Genomic DNA, 18,284 nt, shown 5'->3' on the forward strand with positions numbered 1-18,284 from the left:
GAATTGGACCGATCCTTCGCAGAACTCGACGTATCCAAATTGGAATGGAACGATAAATCCGACAGGATCAACACCAATTTTTAACTTCACCGAGCCACCACTGAACTGGACTTCTCCAGACTGGAATGCAACATACATCCCAACAGCTTCATCTCCGTCATTGAATTGGACCGAGCCGTCGCAGAATTGGACAACACCAAGCTGGAATGGGACGATAAATCCAACAGGATCAACTCCAATTTGGAACTTCACTGAACCTCCCCTGAACTGGACCACTCCGGAGTTGAATGCAACATTGGTTTCGACGACTCCACCTACACCATCAAAAATCCCCCAAACTGGTCAACATGATCGTCGTGTGGTTAACAATCACAAGTACAATGTACATCATCCTCGGCCAAAACCACGCACCACAACCATTCGTCGTAGATCAACGTCCCGTAGAATTAACCGAGCAGGATCAGCTGATCGGAAAAGCCTCAGACATCAGCAGGAGTTCGAGGAACGCATCCCTCGCTGGCATGGCCGCGGCAGATAAAAGAGCTCGACACCGAGACAGATAGCGGATCTTGTTCCTGTTTACTCAAGTGCTGTGCACATGATGACTATCGATATTACAAGACAAGCCGCCAGTGTCAAATAAAAGTGGTTTGGTGTTCGGAAGAAGGAGAACCAGCAGATAGGGAGTCGAGAACGGAAGTATGCAAAAGTCACGTAAATGTGGATACAATCTTTGGTACAATAAACGTTTTCTTTTTCTTTACACTTGCAAAAAAACTCCGGGTGCACATAACGCCAAGATAAAAGATACTCTTAGGTTACGCCTTTAGGATGACTCTTAGTATTTCCCTCTTAGTAATGATAAATCATCGTCACCCGGTGTAGCGCCAGTTAAGCGCCGGCGCCTCGTCGGCCCTCGCGTTTATACACACAGCTATAGAAAGGCTTATTATGAAATGCGCGCATTGACAGACCGATGTTTTGTTTATGTTCGCCTTTTAGGACGAAACGATGGTGGAAGAAAGGGAGCGCGAAGAAGGGTCAGGGACTGCACAATTGTCACTGTGGCTGCTATAACCACTACCAAGCGGTTACTATAGTACCGATATAGGGTATGGTTGGTGTGAGCGCGACTGAAAGGGATGATGGAAGAAGTTGCGCATGTGCTGATAGGGCTTTTCATACCTAGTTTCCAGCAAGTAAGGGAAGTAAGGGCATGAAGGACCATGTATTCCTTTTTTTTACTTCTCTTATACCACCACCGTACAACACCGCCTTCGCCTTTTCAACCCAAAAGTTATGTTTATAATGCTATTATGGTTTATAATGCTATTATGGTTTATAATTATTTAAAATTTCTTTATTTCAGTAGAACTAGTGTTAGATTGCATAGTTCCATTTGACCATTCTTCTTCTGCGTCACAATTGTATCTTGAGTTTGTTCAAAATGTGTTCCTTCTTCTTGGTGTATCGACCGATTTTGGTCATGTCTGCCCGTTAAAGGCTTATTCGACAGGGGAAGGTGCGGTCTCGTTTGGGATTCGAACCCACGCCGTCGAGGTGGTGAACCCTGGCGCTCATGGGCCGATTTTCAAACCAGCGCAACCGCAAGACTATCACGAACCCTTTTAACCGAAATGTATGACGATTTCAAACTAAAACTGTCATCGGAAAACCTGGAGTTAGGCACATGAAAATATGATAATTTCTCGGAAAAAATAATAATCATCAAAAAATATGTTTAATGTTGTTAGAGACTGAACTCCGGAACTGCGAGTCCGGACTCCCTTTAACAGCACCTGTCATACAAAAAAGGGAACTATTAAAAAGAGAAAAGAGTCAAAATAGGCGAGGATAGGGGGAAACGGTATTTTTGTTACTAGCAAGGATCGGGACAAATAAAAACTACAATTTTAATTGTTTCCCCAACCAAAGCTTACACGGCTTCCTAAATCGATCGCTCAGTAAAAAATATGAATTATATTTCCGGGGGCAAAATACGAACGATTGAAAAAATGTAAACCAATAAGTGTAGTTCTCATAACAATACACTAGCAAAGAACCATACGTGTTCTTCCTCGATGATCTATTATGCCCCGGTTTCCCCTTACAACCACGAACCACACCGCCAAGGTGGCAGAGATAAAAAGGGGGGTTACAAAACCGCGACTTCACCATCGCCATCATCGTACGCCGAAGGAAAACTCGCTCGCCGTTTTCAGTCTCTGTCGAACGCTAACCGCGCGAACATCGGCTCGGGTCTACGGTCGCGCGTCCATTGCTTTATTTTCGCCCCAACAATGGCAAATGGTGCCATTCTCTCGTGACGTGCACGATTCTGGGCCCCAGCTTCCAGCGTGTCGTGAGCGAGCGCTATGTTGCTTCCGTTCCGAGGCATTTGTTTAGTTAGGTGTTTCGGTTTCGGTCAAATCGTGCCCGCCGCGTGCGTTTGTGCTTCGCTTCTGGCGTAACAGTTTCCTTCCCAGCCTTAGCCAGCCCTTCCAGCTTGGGAACGTTTGTTTTCGCCGAGTGCGTGAGTGTAGCGTATCGTGCGTTGCTGTCATAAATTGTTTCACCGTTCTGAATTACAGCATACGCGCTTAACGGGCAGGCAGATTCGGGTCGATATTGCGTGAGCTTCCTTTCGCAATCCTTCGCACAGTGGGAGAGGACAAAGCACAGCGGTTTCCTTCGCCATTTGCAAGTGTTGGGCAGAAGTCGTACAGTGCAAAGAAAAGCCTCTTAGCCCCAAGAGGGAAAAACATAAAACACAACTGACGGGGACTATTTTGGACTCCTTTTCCGAAACCGGAGTCATCAAAGACGGTTGCTTCGGTTAATCGATAAGTGGGTTAGTGTTCGGTTCAGTGGGTTTTCCATCCTTTCCAAAACCCCCAGAGGCCGACCTTTCCGTCGGCGCCGTCGTTGTGTCCTACCTCTCACGTGGTGGGCCACAGGGAAAATGTGAAAACGGGAAGACTGCATTCTGCGTGCGCGCGTGTGCGTTTCCCTGTGTCCCGCAGTGTGTTGGTGACAGTGTATGTCAAGGTTTTCACAGTGTGTTTCTGTATGTGTGTGCGTTGTGTTTCGTCCTTGCGAACGTTGGGGACGCTCGGTGGTGTGTACGTTTTTATGAGGTCCCCAAGGATAAAATGCGTTACGAGGGTTGAACTGTTGTTATAGGCGCACCCCAACCCCACTATTTCCATGCTCAGCTGACCCCCTTTCCACCTTTTTGTGCTGTAAATAAAGGCAATAATAATGGCACAACGGAGCGAAAAAACAAATTTCCCATATGTTATGCTGAAGGGAAGGATGTTGCTGGGAACTCGATTTCTTTTCTCTTGTCATTGCAAAGGTACCAGGCAACAATAAAAAACCTTCCCCACGAAAAAAAGAATGCAAAAGGATCCTTGCACACCACACAGTCAGTGTATGCGTCTGCATGGTTTTATGCAACTTTCCAACACAACCATACTGCAGTGATTGGGTAGCAGTGTTAGTAAACTCCTCGTGAGGTGTTTGATTTAGAGATCGAAGGAAAAGCATAATACCATGGCTGGTGTTTGCCGATCCTTCCTTGCTTTTATTTAAAACCTGTCTCAAAGGGAGGGGGAAAGGAAACGGTGCCGTCTTATGGGCCATATGGCTCGTTTGTTTAAGGGGAACTCCAGACGACGAGTCCTGGCCGACGTAACGACGGTTGGCTAGGATGATGTCATCGTTAGTTCCGCCTTGGACTGCCTTTGGTCTGCTGGTGGTCAGTTCAGCTCCGTTTTCCAACCCGTTTGGACGAAACCGGTGTTTTATGGGCAAACTTCGGTTTAATTATAAGACCGTTGTGTTAAATCAATTTGTTTTATGTTTAGTTTGATGTGAAAAGGCCCTAGTGCGAAAGTCTTGTTGTAGAAAACCTTACTACAAAAATCAACAACAACAACAGAGCAAAGACATAAAGCACATTTAGCTAGTGGACGGTTAATAACACAAAGCAAATATGTTCGTCACGGCGACAGCAGACTGTGAATCACCGGACGACGATCCGTGCGTCGATGCCGTCCGGGATTTGGCGTACTGTCCGCCGGACAATAATCCTCCCGTGGCCCCGACCGAGACGGTTGCGCCTTCGCCCCGCAAACCACCGACCCCGGCCAGCAAGAGCGCCGGCCCGACCGGCCTTCCGCCGATCAATCGGGCACCGAAAGCGGCCCCCCGGACGACGCAACCGCCAACGCCGAAGCCGAGATCAGGTATTCTGTCGTTTTGTGAGTGAACAGTTCTACAACTTCTAAGCATCTGTCCGATTTGCATCCATCCATATGCTTTGCGTTGACCCGGGAATGTCACGTTGTTGTGGAAATTCGGTTTTCTTAAATGTTAAGCATGTGGTTTGTTGAATTTGTAGTTGATCGTTGTTATTCGAAATTCGAATTGGCAAAGTAACGTCAAACAAATTTAATTCAATTCTACATTCCTCTAATTAGCTAGTTCATACGTTTTTAAAAAAGATTCCTTTTTATCAGGTGGTTACAAAAGATTATCCTTGTGATGATTCAACTGAATAGTGTTACCTTCGTTGGCCAATTATCTTTAATGGCTCGCCAACATTTATTTTCCTATCAAACTAAACGACCAGCGCACCTTTGTCGACGTTTCCCGCGGGGGAAAATGGCTCGAGACGATCATGAAATAAATTATACAAACCCACGGCCGCACCCCATCAGAGAATTCGTTCACGCTTCTGTACTATAAAACAATCGCGTGCCTTTGAAGCTTTTCGGAACGTTTTCCACAAGGAATACGAAATGTAAAAAGAATTATTATCCATATGGATGTGAGTTTGGTCGACTCCAACTTCATCCCTGTTGGTACTTGAGTACGTTTATTCTACGAAATGATTTACTTCTGGCGGTTCCATAGTTGAACGCACAAACGGTGTCCATTCGCACCTCCTAAGCTTTCCTCCATATGGCAGCGTTGATGCTAATCCAAAACCCTGGAAAGCGCAACGAGTTGAAGCAATTTGTACACCGCGCAAGTTCGGCAACCTTTCGACCAAACGTGCCGCGTTAACTTAACTCCCACCGTTTAGGCCTTCGAAGAAGCGCTCCTCCCGAGAAACCACGACGAGGCGAAGCCACGAAAAACGGGTTCAAATGAATGGCAAATCATAAAACGTGTCTCGTTTCGGTAATGGCTGGCCGTTTGAAGTTTCTCAAAGTTTGTGTCCGCCAAACAATGCCTTTCGCCTCCGTGAAGCCGCGTTGCGACAAATAAGCCGCATTGGGCAGAAGATGTTTACCACCGGCCAGAGCATTCGGAGTTAGGTGTTAAATGTACGGTTAGATTCTTTCGAGAGTCCGGACTGTGAAGCAGATGTACTGGCAAAAGTGCGGGAATTAAATTCAAATTCAACCATTCAACATCGCAATCAAGTCACGCGTGAATCATCGATGCGGGAATCAATGCGTAACTGGAACGTGGCGTATTTCTCGCGTTGTTTGACGTACGACTTTGGAAGAAGAATGCGAATACCGATTTTCCCCAACTTCCTTCTGGTTAGCCAAAGTTCCAACACTAAATTCTCACAGCAAAGTGCGAGAAACTAGAATGTTTATTCATAGCCTTATGTCAAAACAGAATGGGGTCATGTTTATTCTGCCACTTATTGATCGCCAAAAACCCGTCTCGAGTGGTCCGTCGGGGGCAAATGGATACACTATTAGGCTCGTCAGACAATCGGCTAGCCTTCCGTTCTAGCGGGCCACTTCTTCCCCCGTGCCTCCCCGGAACACGAACGATAATGAATATGATGATATAATGGACGGTTATGGATGAGCGTAATGATACCACCGAGACAGGGTCTCGTTCCATGGAGTCCAACGAACCATAGCTAAACGAAAAACAACAAGGACTAAAGTCCGTTGGTTTGCAAGGATGCCCCACCCCCTCGGGGGAATAGTATGGACTTGTTGACACTCAGTGCAAGATCCACATTGTTTCTACCCGGACGCAAAGAAAAAGCGTTGTAGACACAAACTCTGATAGCTGTTGCTGGATATGAAACCCATCCTGTGGCGTTTGCTTCATATGGTCGTGCAAATAAAGATTCCGATTTATGTCATGCACCTTCCTCGAGATCGATTCGTCGAAATTGTGTTGGCCATGTTCCAGGGAAGGGAAACTTTTCCATCAGGGAATAAAACAAATGTTTCCGAGTTTGTTACGGCTAGCTGGCAGGATCAATTTGAACAAATTGTGGCAAAATAAAATGCCAAATTGAATTCATTACGCAAAGTGTTTCCGGTAAGGTAGCAGCATTTCCTGCATCATTCGTCGTTTCTTGCCAACAACATAAAAGAAAGGCGCGCTTCAAGTGTAACTTTAAAATTCATCTAGACATCACGTACCAAAACTCCTCCCCGACGCAAAAGTTACTACAACCGAAGAGCGCACGATGCACTCTAATGTTGGAAATAAAATTACTCACACTCAACGGTAAAAAGTGCAGCGTTATAAAAATGTAACCCATTAGAGGATTTGATCCTTCCACCGTCCGTAGTCCTCAATCCCCGCAATAAAAGCTCTCCCACAGTTAGAGGGAGCTTAGAAGAAGCTGCCAACGTTGCTAACTTCCTGGTACTGGCTGCTCGAGATATACGGCCGCTGAGGAAGTACGTACGTGCCTTCTTCCTGACCAGGAGGTGAAGCGAACGCTTTCGTTTTCCATCTCGCGAAGGAAAACCCGTACCAACCAGTGAGCCATCTCCATTTCCGTGGACCATCTCATGAATTCGTAAACGTAATCGACATAAGAACCACTTCCCCAAACCATCCCAAAGCTTCCAAGGGCCTGGGGATGGTTCCTTTTTTTTTTTTTTGGTGCAGTCGTCACCTCTCACTAAACCTGACCGAAGTACGGAATGCTTTTTATGTGTCCCTATACGAGTGTTTTCGTCTTCGTTAAGGTGGGCTTTCCTTGCCTTAATTCCAAAACCAAATTTACGACTTCCCCGGATAGGCGGAGGTGTTTCTAAGAACACTGACTTGTTAAGACGGTGATGTAGTACACCCGAAGAGTACTTGCAACCTCGAGGGTTGTAAATTCGTCTATACACCCTAAACTCTGGGGGTGGACTTAACCCCAAGCAGGTAAGTCTGGTGAACCCCTCTCATGGCATGGACTTGATGTGAAGCTCTTGTCCGCAGCTCGTTTGGACATTACGTTTTGACAAACGACTCATTGTGTTTACGCCGTACCGGTAATGCTTCATTTCCGTTGGCGTAACCTTGAAGAATGAGACTACTCCCCACGCGTTATCCAACCCCTGTTTTTGGTACACCGCTTCCACTTGTTGCCGAATCAGTTCTGCTAAAGGTCAGCCATGTTTTTTTTTCAACCAAGAAGTTCGTGTTTGAAGTAATCCTTTCAACACTTTTGATGCTATTTCAAAGGAAGCCATCTTTTACCCCCCATTTCCTGCCTGCGCTCTAGAACTAGGAGGGTCTACTACCACTTAAGGTCACGATGCGAATCTTTGTCCGCTGATACCACACCACCGGATGACCTTCTGCCTCTATGTGCTACACGTTCTCGTTCTGGGCCAGGGTTGATCGTCAACCGACTCACTGACGCAATGTAGTTCCAATATGGACCGTTTGATGGTAGTCACCCTGGGACGGGGAGGGAAGGGCTGCTTGTCTAGATAATGCCCCGCACAGTGTGTCATGTCAACGGTGATAAACGGAACACCGATGGAGGTGACATTTATTGATGTGCACGTTCTAAATTTGTGTTCCCCCGTGACGTGACACCAAGGCGAATGATCGGTTTTGCCAACGCCAGGGGGAAAATTGACTTACTTGGTGGACTTAGTGCTGAAATTGTCTTTACGGCGTAGTTGGAAGGTTTTTGAGGTTTTTGAAGGTTGAAATGTTTGTCTGTAGCCTTCTAGCTAGTTTACTGCATGTCTCCAATCGTTTCGTTACAATACAATGTTTTCTGTTGTGTTCGTTACTGTTTTCCGTTCCGAGATGTATCCAGCCTGTAGCCAAATTGATCCGCAATGGAATTTAGTCACCGTCTAACCTATATCCTCTCTCGTTTGGTCTCTTTCGCTACGCTTCGTTTTACTTTCAGTTTTACCTACAACAACACAACTAGATAGCGTACAGAAATCATGTGATGACGACATCGACTCCAGCAGCAGCGGCGCCCACAGCCTCGACGGGGTCAGCAGCACCGACGGCGAGGGTGGCAGCTGCGGTGGACCCAGCTTCATCCACCAGCACCCTACAAGCACAAGCAACAAGACGATGACGCTGGGCCGACCAACGTTTTCGCACACCGGCGGCAGCAGCAGTGCGCCCCGCAACACCCTAAGACTGATACCAGTGGACTTTTCGCTGTTCAACGTAAGTACAATCCGTAAAAGGCCTTACCATCCTACCTTACTGGGCGGTCTCGATTCGTTCGGGTCTAGTGGAGACCCACAATCTGGAGATGGTTGTTAGATAACTTCCTCTGGCGGGAGGGAGGTGACCACGGATCGAGGAAGAACTTATCTCGTGGCGTTAACGGTAATCACAGATTTTTGCCCCCGTGGATCTTGGACGCTGACATATCTCTGATCGTCAGAAAGGCTGAAGAACCAAGAAACCGTCGCTTCGAGGTCATTGGAAAGGGTCCTCAATTAGACGCGTCGCACATGGCGGTAGCACACTCGTGGCTAATCTAATTACGTTGACGGACACGGGGAACCCTTCCTGACGAATGTCTTCGCGATCCTCGCCATGATCCACCGTGGACTCCGGCATCGCCTACCCTTCACCTCCCGCCCCATCTCAATGCTAATGAGAGGCCATTGTAGGCAACGTTACGGATGGAGACGGAGCGCCCGAGAGATAGCTTCGAGCGGGTCGAATGCTTTCAAATTGTGGGGCAATTCTGATGTGGCCAACTTTGGCGTCGTTTGCTACCCTTCAATTCACGATGGCTGAAACATGAGATGAAAATAAATACAGCAGGGGGGAAAAAAAGGCAAACCAAAGACCCAAGATCGTGCTGGGCAGGAATTCTCTCAGCATTCAACCCGATGCGTTACAGAAATCGTACCGCCTTTTTCCTCCCCCCCCCCCCCCGAATGCGATGGTGGTGGGTGGTTTGCATAACGCGATTCTGTCGCAAATATTATGTTGCATCGGGGCAGTTGCTAGCGGGAATGAAACTGGATTACGAAACCAAGGTCGCCGGAGTGGAAGACCACTTCTCGGGAACACTTGAGGCAACAGGGTGGTCGCGTTGAAAGTTGATTCGTTTGCTGGAAGTGAAGGGAGCTCAGAACCGTTCTCTGTTCGTGCGAAAATCCAAACACTCACCTCGATCTGATCGGAATATTATAGTAAAGTTAAATGTTGACTTGCTTGTTTGTTCTCATTCGGAAAGCAAATGAAGCGAATAATTCGTTTTTTGCTTCAATTTTATTTGTGTTTCGAAACATAAATTCGTACTGATTATGTATTCCGAACGAGTCCACGAGGCTTACCACGCCTTTCAGCTTGGAATGTTACAGTTGCACATGCCTTCTGGATCCGCCTAAGACGATTTTAAAACACTAAACCTTTTTTAAGCTCTTTGTGGACTACCATTTTTTCACACGCCACCTTGCACCATGTTCTGATTGTAAAACGTTTCGCTGCTTTCCGGAGCTGTTTCCGAGCGGTGGTTGAGTACATTTCCGTTTCGCGTGGCCCTTATGGCCACATGTTAAAAAGGTGCCAATTGTCGGAGTTGCAGCTTTACTTAACAACTGGCCGCGGCTCAAAGCGATAGTGGTTTAACCTTTTAGCACCGAACGGTACCGTCGGCTGTTTAAACATACGTCCTAAAGTGGTTCACAAGAAGCAAAAATGTCGAACGAGTAGAGAACAAGCAATAGCAAAAGCATAATTTCATAGCGTTCCAAAAAAAAACTCAAGCATTGGTAACCGGGTCCGTTGGCATCGGAAGCCTCGTGTTCTCGTTTTTTGCGCTGTTGACCTCTTGCAACGAGCTGCAGAAGGAAAATGCACCCCTCAAGCTGGGTAAACTTTCAAAATGCGTCCAAATGGTTGGCGAATAAATTGGCCACATACTTTCCCACCGACTTGCAGCTTCGGAATCACTTTTGGCAACGATGTTTATGCTCGAGCGGGGAGGAAAAATGGTCGCCGGGCTCACGAACAACTACAACGCAGCGTTGTGTCGCCCGTGGTGACCTTCACGGTGGGATTTATATTTCACGAACAAACCCGACCACCCGACCGGGTTGGCCTGTGTTTCTGTGTCACAAAGTGTGAGAATTCATTGATTTTTAATCCAAGCTAAACCATTGCACACGAAAATGCGGGATGAATCAAGGACTTGTTTGCAATGATCTTTGGTTGGTTTTGTTTTTGTGCCACAGGATGATGACTTAAACGATGAACCAGTGAACGACGGCGCAGACTCCAGCACGTGCAGTGGACAGCAGAGGATGCAGCAGAACGGTGGCCACCGGATATCGTCCGGCGGTGGGGGCTTGGTGGTGGCCGGTGTCGCGGGAGGAAAGCGCAGCAGCACCGACGATCGCACCGCCGACAGTACAAATCGTCTGATGATCGTCAACAACGAGAACAATCAGAACAACATCAACACAGTGCTGCGTCGAACAAGTAAGTTGAAGGTTTTGGAGGTTTTGGTGACATACGATTTGTTACGATGTTTATAATACCGATCTTGAAGAAGCGTTTTCGTTGACTACTCTGTCAGGTAAAGGAGAAATGAGTTTCATAAACGTATACGTTTAAGTAATGCCCTTAAGGCAAAGTGTGATAAATTTTACATCACAGTTATATCGTTTACTCATATTAATCTTCTCTTCATTATCAAGTCGTGGTTTGTTTCTTATATGTAGACATTTTAAATTGGTTTCTTTATCTCTACTTATTCCTTTTTAAATCTTCTCTCCAACCTAACAAACCTTCAAACGATGGTCCTAATTCTTCAGAAAACATCATCACGCACGACGAGTATCATCGGTTCTGTGATAAAGCTCTCGAAAGTAACTATTCCTCATGTGTTGTGTGCTGTTTGTTTTATTAGATTTGCCTAACATTGTTTTCCTTTTCGTTTGGTGTTTCATAATGTGTTTGCTCAGTATTAGGTAACAAAGTCAAAATATAGTTTTTTTTTTTAACAAAAACGATCACATTTTTCAACCCACTGTCAACTGGAAATTGTCCCATTCGTTTCGTTTGCGAATTAACACTGCATGGTTTAGTTTTTTTAGTCACGTAACAAAGGTTTTGTTTTGGAAATTAGATCATGCATAGATTCTGTGTGCATTTTCCACCGTTTATGGCATCAGACCAGTACACTACTGACGGTTTTATTGGTTTCTTTTATGTTTGGTTTTTATTCTTCCGAGCTGTGCCATTTTTGTTACCTTTTCCTTACAATCCAGTTTTACAGCATAGGCATTTTTTTCGATGTCCCAAAAGTCACGTTTCACCAGCTCGTTATTCATAGAACTGGTTCCCAACTGTGTTGTATAACGGAAACGTGAACGTTTTTAGGTTCATTTCGCTTTAATGCATTTCATTTTGTCTGGTTATCATATTCCATTTGACGAGCTGATAATAGTGTAAAAAGATAGCTCCTGTTAGCCTTTTTTATCAGTTCGTTCGTCTTAACTTTCTAATCTTGTCGCCATAGCTGACGTTTAACTGATCGTTATTTGAATTTATGCACTTCTTTTGTCACCATCTGATTGGTTTTCCTTTTGTGTATAAAAACTCGCTCAATTTGCATGTTTTGTTGTTTCATACAACAGGTTTTCTTTTCTTTTGCATTGCATGCAATATAAGGTGACTTTAGTTTTTGTTTTTTTATTTTTATGCTTTTACACCGTTTGATTTCATTGCGTGCGCACTTTTGACAAAATGTTTACATAATATCTTTAAATTTAACACGCTTCTTTATCCTCAAATCCAGCGTACGACCTGGCAACGCAGTGCGAATCCCGACGAGCGTCACTGCGCCGGCACACCATTATCGGCTGCAACCAAAGCTACAAGCGCGACCCGCTGGCCAGCCACTCGATGCCCCCGTCTCGACCCGCCTCCCGGACGGAACAACATCCTCCGGTGCGGTCCGAAGCAACTCCAGCGTCTACGACACTTCCCGCACCGACGACCAACGCACCGACGAAGGAAAAACCATCCGCCATGGTCACCCCGCACACAATCAATGGCGCCCGTCCGGCACCGATCGGAGGCGGAAGCGGCGGTGGTAGTGGTGGTGAGTACGGCACGGTCGGAAGCGGTAGTAACCTGTCGTCGCTGGACACCTGGACCAAAAACTCGCTCGACGAGCACCAGTGGAAGGACACGTTCAACCTGAACGACCGGCTGTCGCTGACGCTCGAGGAGATCGTACATATCCGCTCGGTGATGACCAAGGCCGAGCTCGAGGGGCTGCCGGTGGACGTGCACATCAAGGAGGACGTCGAGAAGCGGAAGGTGTGCTTCCTGTGCCTGCGCACCCGCTTCACCCTGTTCGCGCGGGGCATCCTCTGCAAGCTCTGCCAACGGACGGTTTGCAACAAATGCAATACGAAGGTAGGAACGTATTGTTTTGCTGAAATCCTTTCATTTAATCCAAATGCGCCCGTTTTTTATTGCAGATGCGAATACCTACCGAACATTTCCGCAATGTTCCCGTGGTGCTTCTGTCGCCTTCGCTCATGAACAGCCCCTGCACCTCCAATACACCCTCGCCGAGTCACCATGCGCACGGTACCGGTTCCGGACCGACCAGCATGGTCGACGAATCCTTCCCGCGATCCCTGATGGAGCGATTGTTACGGCCTGAGTTAGACCGGAAGGTAATGCCGTCTGACGGAAGGCAGCAAAACCAAGATGCTAATGGATTGTAATCTCCCACAGACTCGAAACACGGTCGGAAGCGCTCCATCGTCACCAAAGAATCAACGCTCGGCCTCGAGCACCCCCGGTACCAGCCTGCACGGCACCGAGACCCTCTCGCTGTCACTGTCCCACCACGTGGCCAGTGCGAATGCCGCCAAAGATACCGTGGCCGTGGCGAACGGTGCCGTCGTAGCGTCCTCCGTCTCGGCCGCGCAACGGTGCTCCCTGATGTCCCGCAGCATGGAGGGCCCGAACAGTCTTCCGCCGCAAAGTCCAGCTCGACCGCATTCGAACTGCAGCACGCTGGATAGAAAGTGAGTCTAAATCTTACTTGCTCCGGAATTCGCCTAATATCTATTTTCGTTCTCTTTTAGAAATCGCTTCGCCAAAGCATTCACACTGACGACGGCCGGCGGACAGGGAGGCGGTGCGCTGGACCCGCAGAAGGAGCGGCTCACCGGCGAGCTGATGGCCGTCTGCAACGATTGTCGCAGCCTGGTGCTGGAAATCATACGATCCTCGCGACAAACCCGAACCACGGCCCGCAACCAGGTGCTGCGCCATCTGACACTCGACATCTCACCGGTGTACAAGTAAAAAAGGTGTGCGCTCCTCAGAATAGAGACGCCCGCAATCCTGCGACGAGATCCGAGATCTAGCAATTGGCTCCAAGCTCCAAGAACACACACACACACACACTGAAGAATAGAGAAATAGATGGAAAACCCCATATAATTCTTCCAACAATCCAGTGGGCGCAGCCATGTTTCGCCCGTCTCTATTTGTGTGCAATTTTTACATTTTTTTTTATCGTCCTTCCAAAGGACATTCGAATCAACAAGCTATCCACTAGAGGGAAGCTTAAGGGAAAGCACCAGTTTTGTATCCTCGAAACAAACCCCGCAAGGCAATATCGCATACGTTTACGACGCTGTATTTATTATACTTATTTATTGAACAGAAAAAAAAACTAACGAAACAGAAAACCCGACGAGTACGGGGCATCGGAACAGAACATCCCGGCTCCCGTGAGCCGACGGAATTCTTTTCCGTTGACTGTGACGCTAGAACACGCAGTACAGAGGGCAGGATTGCAATCGAAATGGTGCTGCGTTGCGCCTCTGGGTTCCTAAAAAGACTGGCATACCTCCATGGCATTGTATTGGTTTTGTAAACTTTCTTTATATATTTTGCTTTCTACGATGCCTTTCTGGTCGGTTAACTTTTTTATTTTGAGCGGAAAGAGGTTTTACACACACAAAAATGCAATGCCATTTGCAACAAAAAAGCGGGGCATAATCGTGTGATCACACACGAAACGATGTGGTTGGTGGAGAGGGGAGAGGAAAAGTAACGGAGGTTACATGGTACAATTTTGTTCATATGTCATGGAATAAAAGAGTTTTTCTTTGTATTATAGCATATCTCAAAAGGGATTAAAATTTTTATTGTTTTTTTTAGTTTTTTTATACAAACTTTCGAATTTAATTGTGCAAAAGGAAAAAAATGCTCTACAATATGTTGTGTTTCAGGAATGAATGTCCTTCCGTTTTAAACAACACCATTGTTGATTTTCTCATTACTATTTCCAAACAAAATAACGTTAAAAATGGATTGGATGGAACATCTGAATCGGGCTTTTTTCCACTTTCTTACAGTGCTATGTTGAACGCATAGAATTTAAAGAAAGTTAACTTCAACTTGTTCGAAAATAAGGCTGTTGCTTTCATTTTTTGCCAACTTTGGTCTAAATTATCATCATGATCGGGAATTAGGCAGTTAGATAGGATTCGATACATATAATCCGAAGTTGAGAATATTTGAGGGCACGCAAAAACCCAATTGCTGGCAATAAAGCAGAAAGCAGTTCAGTCTCCGTATACCTAATTCGAAGTTTATTAGTTGAGTCAAAGCACGTGGATGATATAAAGAAACGGATAAATAAATTATAAATATGTATATTCGAAAAAGCACATCCCAGGAAAATGGCTTCCCTCATTTCGGATACGTTCGTTCACAAAAAGCACAGAAAACTACATTCAGCAGCCGCGCGAACTCGATAGTTAGAATATTGGAGCTTTACCATAACCGCTATTTAATCATTCAATTACTCAAACCCTATAACACAAACCCGAAAAAAATGAAAACGTTGATGTTATTAGCTGTGTTGGCTTAACGTGTTGCATGTTTAAATCTCTATTTGCGATAGGAAAAAGCCGTTAAATAAAACTTTCCTAAACACTAATCACGTGGCAAAAAGGGGGAGACTGGTTTAGACTCCTCTTATCCGGGAGTGGACTCGAATATCGAAACGATTCCCCTAGGACCTAGGATAAACAAGTATATCAACAACCAACATCTTAGAAAGGCTGTCAATAGAAATACTGTGAACATATACAAATCTTCCATCTTGACTAGAAGCGGAAATAGCTTTGGGGAGGAAGGAAAAATCATACAACAACCATCTTTTAACAAATATTTAGCGACCCTGCAAAAGGGAGATGTTTTGAGGAATTCTTAGCCTGCAATATACTCACGATACAGCACCCGTAGAAATTCGTTTTTGTACCAAGCCAGTTAACGTTTGGGACGTCTTTAGAGAGCAAAAGAATTCGAAAATGTTTCGAAAAAAAAGTATTATCAAAGCATTGCGAGCAAAGAGGGAAAGTCATGGCGGATGTGGGACGTTTAAGAGCAGTACAACCGACGGCGGTCGATGCGTTGGATTCGTTTATGAATACATCTGTGTACAGAATAAGTGCATTAGTGAAAGGATTACTATCATTAGAGAAACTATTACCTATTATTATTGATAGCATTAACTGAATCAACAAAGAGAAACCAAGTAAGTAGCCGAGTGTAGACGGAATAAAATTGGAAAACATTTAAAAACTTAATTCTTTGAAATCGTTCATTCGATTGTCGCTTTTAAATGGTAAGTTGGTAATTGCAAACTTTTTAAATATACGCTCTGTTCCTTTATTATAACAAGATGCAATGTAAATGGGCAGACACACACGAAAACAATATCTCATGGTTGTGTTTAGCTAGCAGTAAATACCGGTAGAATAGTGGTTGATTGCTGGGGTAAGTTTCTTATCCGGACGCTTCACTCTTTTCTTTGTAAGATATCACACCTTTGTCTATCAAGTCCGGGACTTCGACCGCTAGCCATGGCGCCAACTGGAAGGAAAAAAGCATGTTCAATTGATTAAAGTTCACACATTGTGTCGTTTCTGAGCTCTTACCCCCAATGCCATCGCGTGTGCGATGCCAAACTTGGGTACATTTCTCGCCCACAGCGGTTTAAAGTGATCGGTCAGACAAATCTTTCCCCCTCGATACATCTTCGCCGTTTTGCCGTCGAGCTCAGGCAGGGCTATTTCCGGTGCGGTCGCTGGGTAGGTGATGGGAATCTGAGGAGAACAGGAAAAAAAACTCAATTATAATGATACGGGAAGGATCGAGAGACATGTTCACTTACGTCGAACTCCACGTCGAACTCGTACTTGTGCAGATTATGCATGTACCAGCATTTGCCGAACCATTTCGTACCCTCCTTGTTCGACTCTAACCGGAACCAGTCCATATCAGCAGCTTTGTTATTTTGCACATACTGAAAAGGAAACGTGTGCAATCACGTCAGTACTTAGACCCTCGGTTTCGCACTTTCTAATTCGTACTTTTATCAGCGCCTGGTATTCCTCCTTCAATCGTTGCACCCAAAGTTCCTTTTCCCTCGGGCCAGCCCTGGTCTTGAGCAGTGGAATGCTGCTCAGAGCCTTGCGGGTTCCATCGTCAACCATTGTGAACTGCGGGATACGCTGCAAGGGAAATGATCACTACTTTTACACTATTCTCAACAAAATATGGTAAAGAATCGAACGAGAAGCTGTTTGCACAATTTTTGCCTTTCGCTTCTGTTGACAACTGTGAACGACGTGTCAAAACAATTGTTGTTTACGCTGTCAGTGGACGACACATGCCAAATCGCAAATTGGCAAGTTTAAATCGACGGTTCAGGAGTGCTGCATATAATATATTACACAGAAATAATAATTTACTCAAAAACTATAGAACATCATGCAATTAGTTCGTATATTTTGAAAAGAACTATACAATTTTGACCAAGGTTTTTGAAGCTTGTTGTTTTGGTAAATGGCATATGTGTTGTCTTGCAGACAAGTTGCGCTGTCAGTTTCGCAGTGTTTAGTGATGGGAAAATGATTTCTATATATGGAAGAGTCAATCCCTGCAGGGCTGCAAATCTATCGAATTAAATAATCTCCTGATTTGAATCCCCAAATAAGGCAGACACGAGACTATATATTAACAATAAAAATCCGCTAATGTATCGTAACAAAAAGGTTGTATAATGCAGATGATTAGAAGTGAACCATTTACAAGAAATTGGACGTCGAATTAGACGTGGTTTCAAAATGGACCGTTTCATAACAATGATGTCCATTTGGTTTAAATAGAAAGGATTATAGGTTTGCTTTGTAATTTTCATTGTGTTCAATTGCCAAATGAGTTGAGTCAAATCTGATTTTAATCCTTTCAATGGGGCTCAATCCAATAAAATACGTGAAGGGATTGAGTCTTCGGATCTTCAAAATAGCGATGCTGCCAACACTAGTCGTGAAGACGTGATCCAGTAGGACCGAGTTTTGGTCGCGTGCGAGAGTCTAGAGGAATCAACACACAATTTGTGAACCGAACGTCGCGGAGGGAAAAAGGTTTTACTTGCCGTTCTTCCGGAAAGACCGCGGGGGCGTAAACAAGCACAAAGTCGGGGCTGCGACCGTCCATTGCAGCAACAGCAGCAGAACTTCTTCTGGTAGGGACACAACGGTACGGGAAGAAAAATAACGCAGTGTGTCACGGGTGGCTCGCGAACGGCACCAGGGGGAAGTGGCCAGAAACCGTACCCGATGGTGGCAACGCCGTACCGAGTTATCGGCCAAAAACCCCGACCGTCGTATCTCGCGCTGGCCTCGTCGGGCGGCCATTCGCATCTCGCTGCGGGGGACCGATTGTCGAGATTTTGTGTCGTTCGTCGTGCGGCGAGAAATTATTTACGGAAATATAAACCTCCCCCGCTCTCATCCACCGCAACACTATCGCCAGCACCGTGTGTGGGGATTGCGGTTCGTCGACGACGGTCGTTCTTCACCGTCCCGAGTGCGGTATCAATTGGACGGTAAAGAAACGGACGTCGTCGTCGTCGGTAGTCGTGCGGTCGATGCTGTGCAGTTTTGCATCACCCGCCCGTCTGAAGATTGTGCCTGCACGCTGCGAAAAGCAAACATATCTCCCGCGTCCGTCCGTGTGGC

The 18,284-nt window shown here is 45.8% G+C and overlaps 2 protein-coding genes across 2 annotated transcripts in view; one reads left to right on the forward strand and one right to left on the reverse strand.

Moving 5' to 3' along the window:
* The window catches only part of LOC131282273 (protein spire), a 126,366-nt gene extending 111,994 nt beyond the window's left edge, over positions 1–14,372 (forward strand). The window contains exons 11-18 of the mRNA XM_058311687.1: positions 4,020–4,250; positions 8,141–8,415; positions 10,446–10,692; positions 11,028–11,081; positions 12,014–12,639; positions 12,705–12,905; positions 12,967–13,262; positions 13,323–14,372. Coding sequence (XP_058167670.1) covers positions 4,020–4,250; positions 8,141–8,415; positions 10,446–10,692; positions 11,028–11,081; positions 12,014–12,639; positions 12,705–12,905; positions 12,967–13,262; positions 13,323–13,545 — 2,153 coding nt within the window. The 3' untranslated portion in view covers positions 13,546–14,372. The remainder of the gene's footprint in view (positions 1–4,019; positions 4,251–8,140; positions 8,416–10,445; positions 10,693–11,027; positions 11,082–12,013; positions 12,640–12,704; positions 12,906–12,966; positions 13,263–13,322) is intronic.
* A 1,591-nt stretch (positions 14,373–15,963) lies between these two features.
* Positions 15,964–16,754, reverse strand: LOC131281562 (ubiquitin-fold modifier-conjugating enzyme 1). Its single transcript, XM_058310904.1, has 4 exons — positions 16,632–16,754; positions 16,433–16,564; positions 16,197–16,364; positions 15,964–16,131 (listed from the first exon to the last, which is right to left on the reverse strand). The coding sequence occupies exons 1-4, from the start codon at positions 16,752–16,754 to the stop codon at positions 16,045–16,047; spliced, it is 510 nt and encodes a 169-aa protein (XP_058166887.1). The 3' UTR covers positions 15,964–16,044.
* Positions 16,755–18,284: the final 1,530 nt, after the last annotated feature.

Source organism: Anopheles ziemanni, chromosome 2 (assembly GCF_943734765.1).
Source record: "Anopheles ziemanni chromosome 2, idAnoZiCoDA_A2_x.2, whole genome shotgun sequence".
Classification (NCBI taxonomy): domain Eukaryota; kingdom Metazoa; phylum Arthropoda; class Insecta; order Diptera; family Culicidae; genus Anopheles; species Anopheles ziemanni.

Bases quoted from the DNA above. Each gene is read 5' to 3' on its own strand.
- LOC131281562 (XM_058310904.1), bottom strand. From the start codon at position 16,754: ATGGTTGACGATGGAACCCGCAAGGCTCTGAGCAGCATTCCACTGCTC. The intron at 16,565-16,631 runs GTACGAATTAGA...TTTCCTTTTCAG, and splicing joins AATACCAGGCGCTGATAAAA to TATGTGCAAAATAACAAAGC. The intron at 16,365-16,432 runs GTAAGTGAACAT...TGTTCTCCTCAG, and splicing joins AGTTCGACGTGGAGTTCGAC to ATTCCCATCACCTACCCAGC.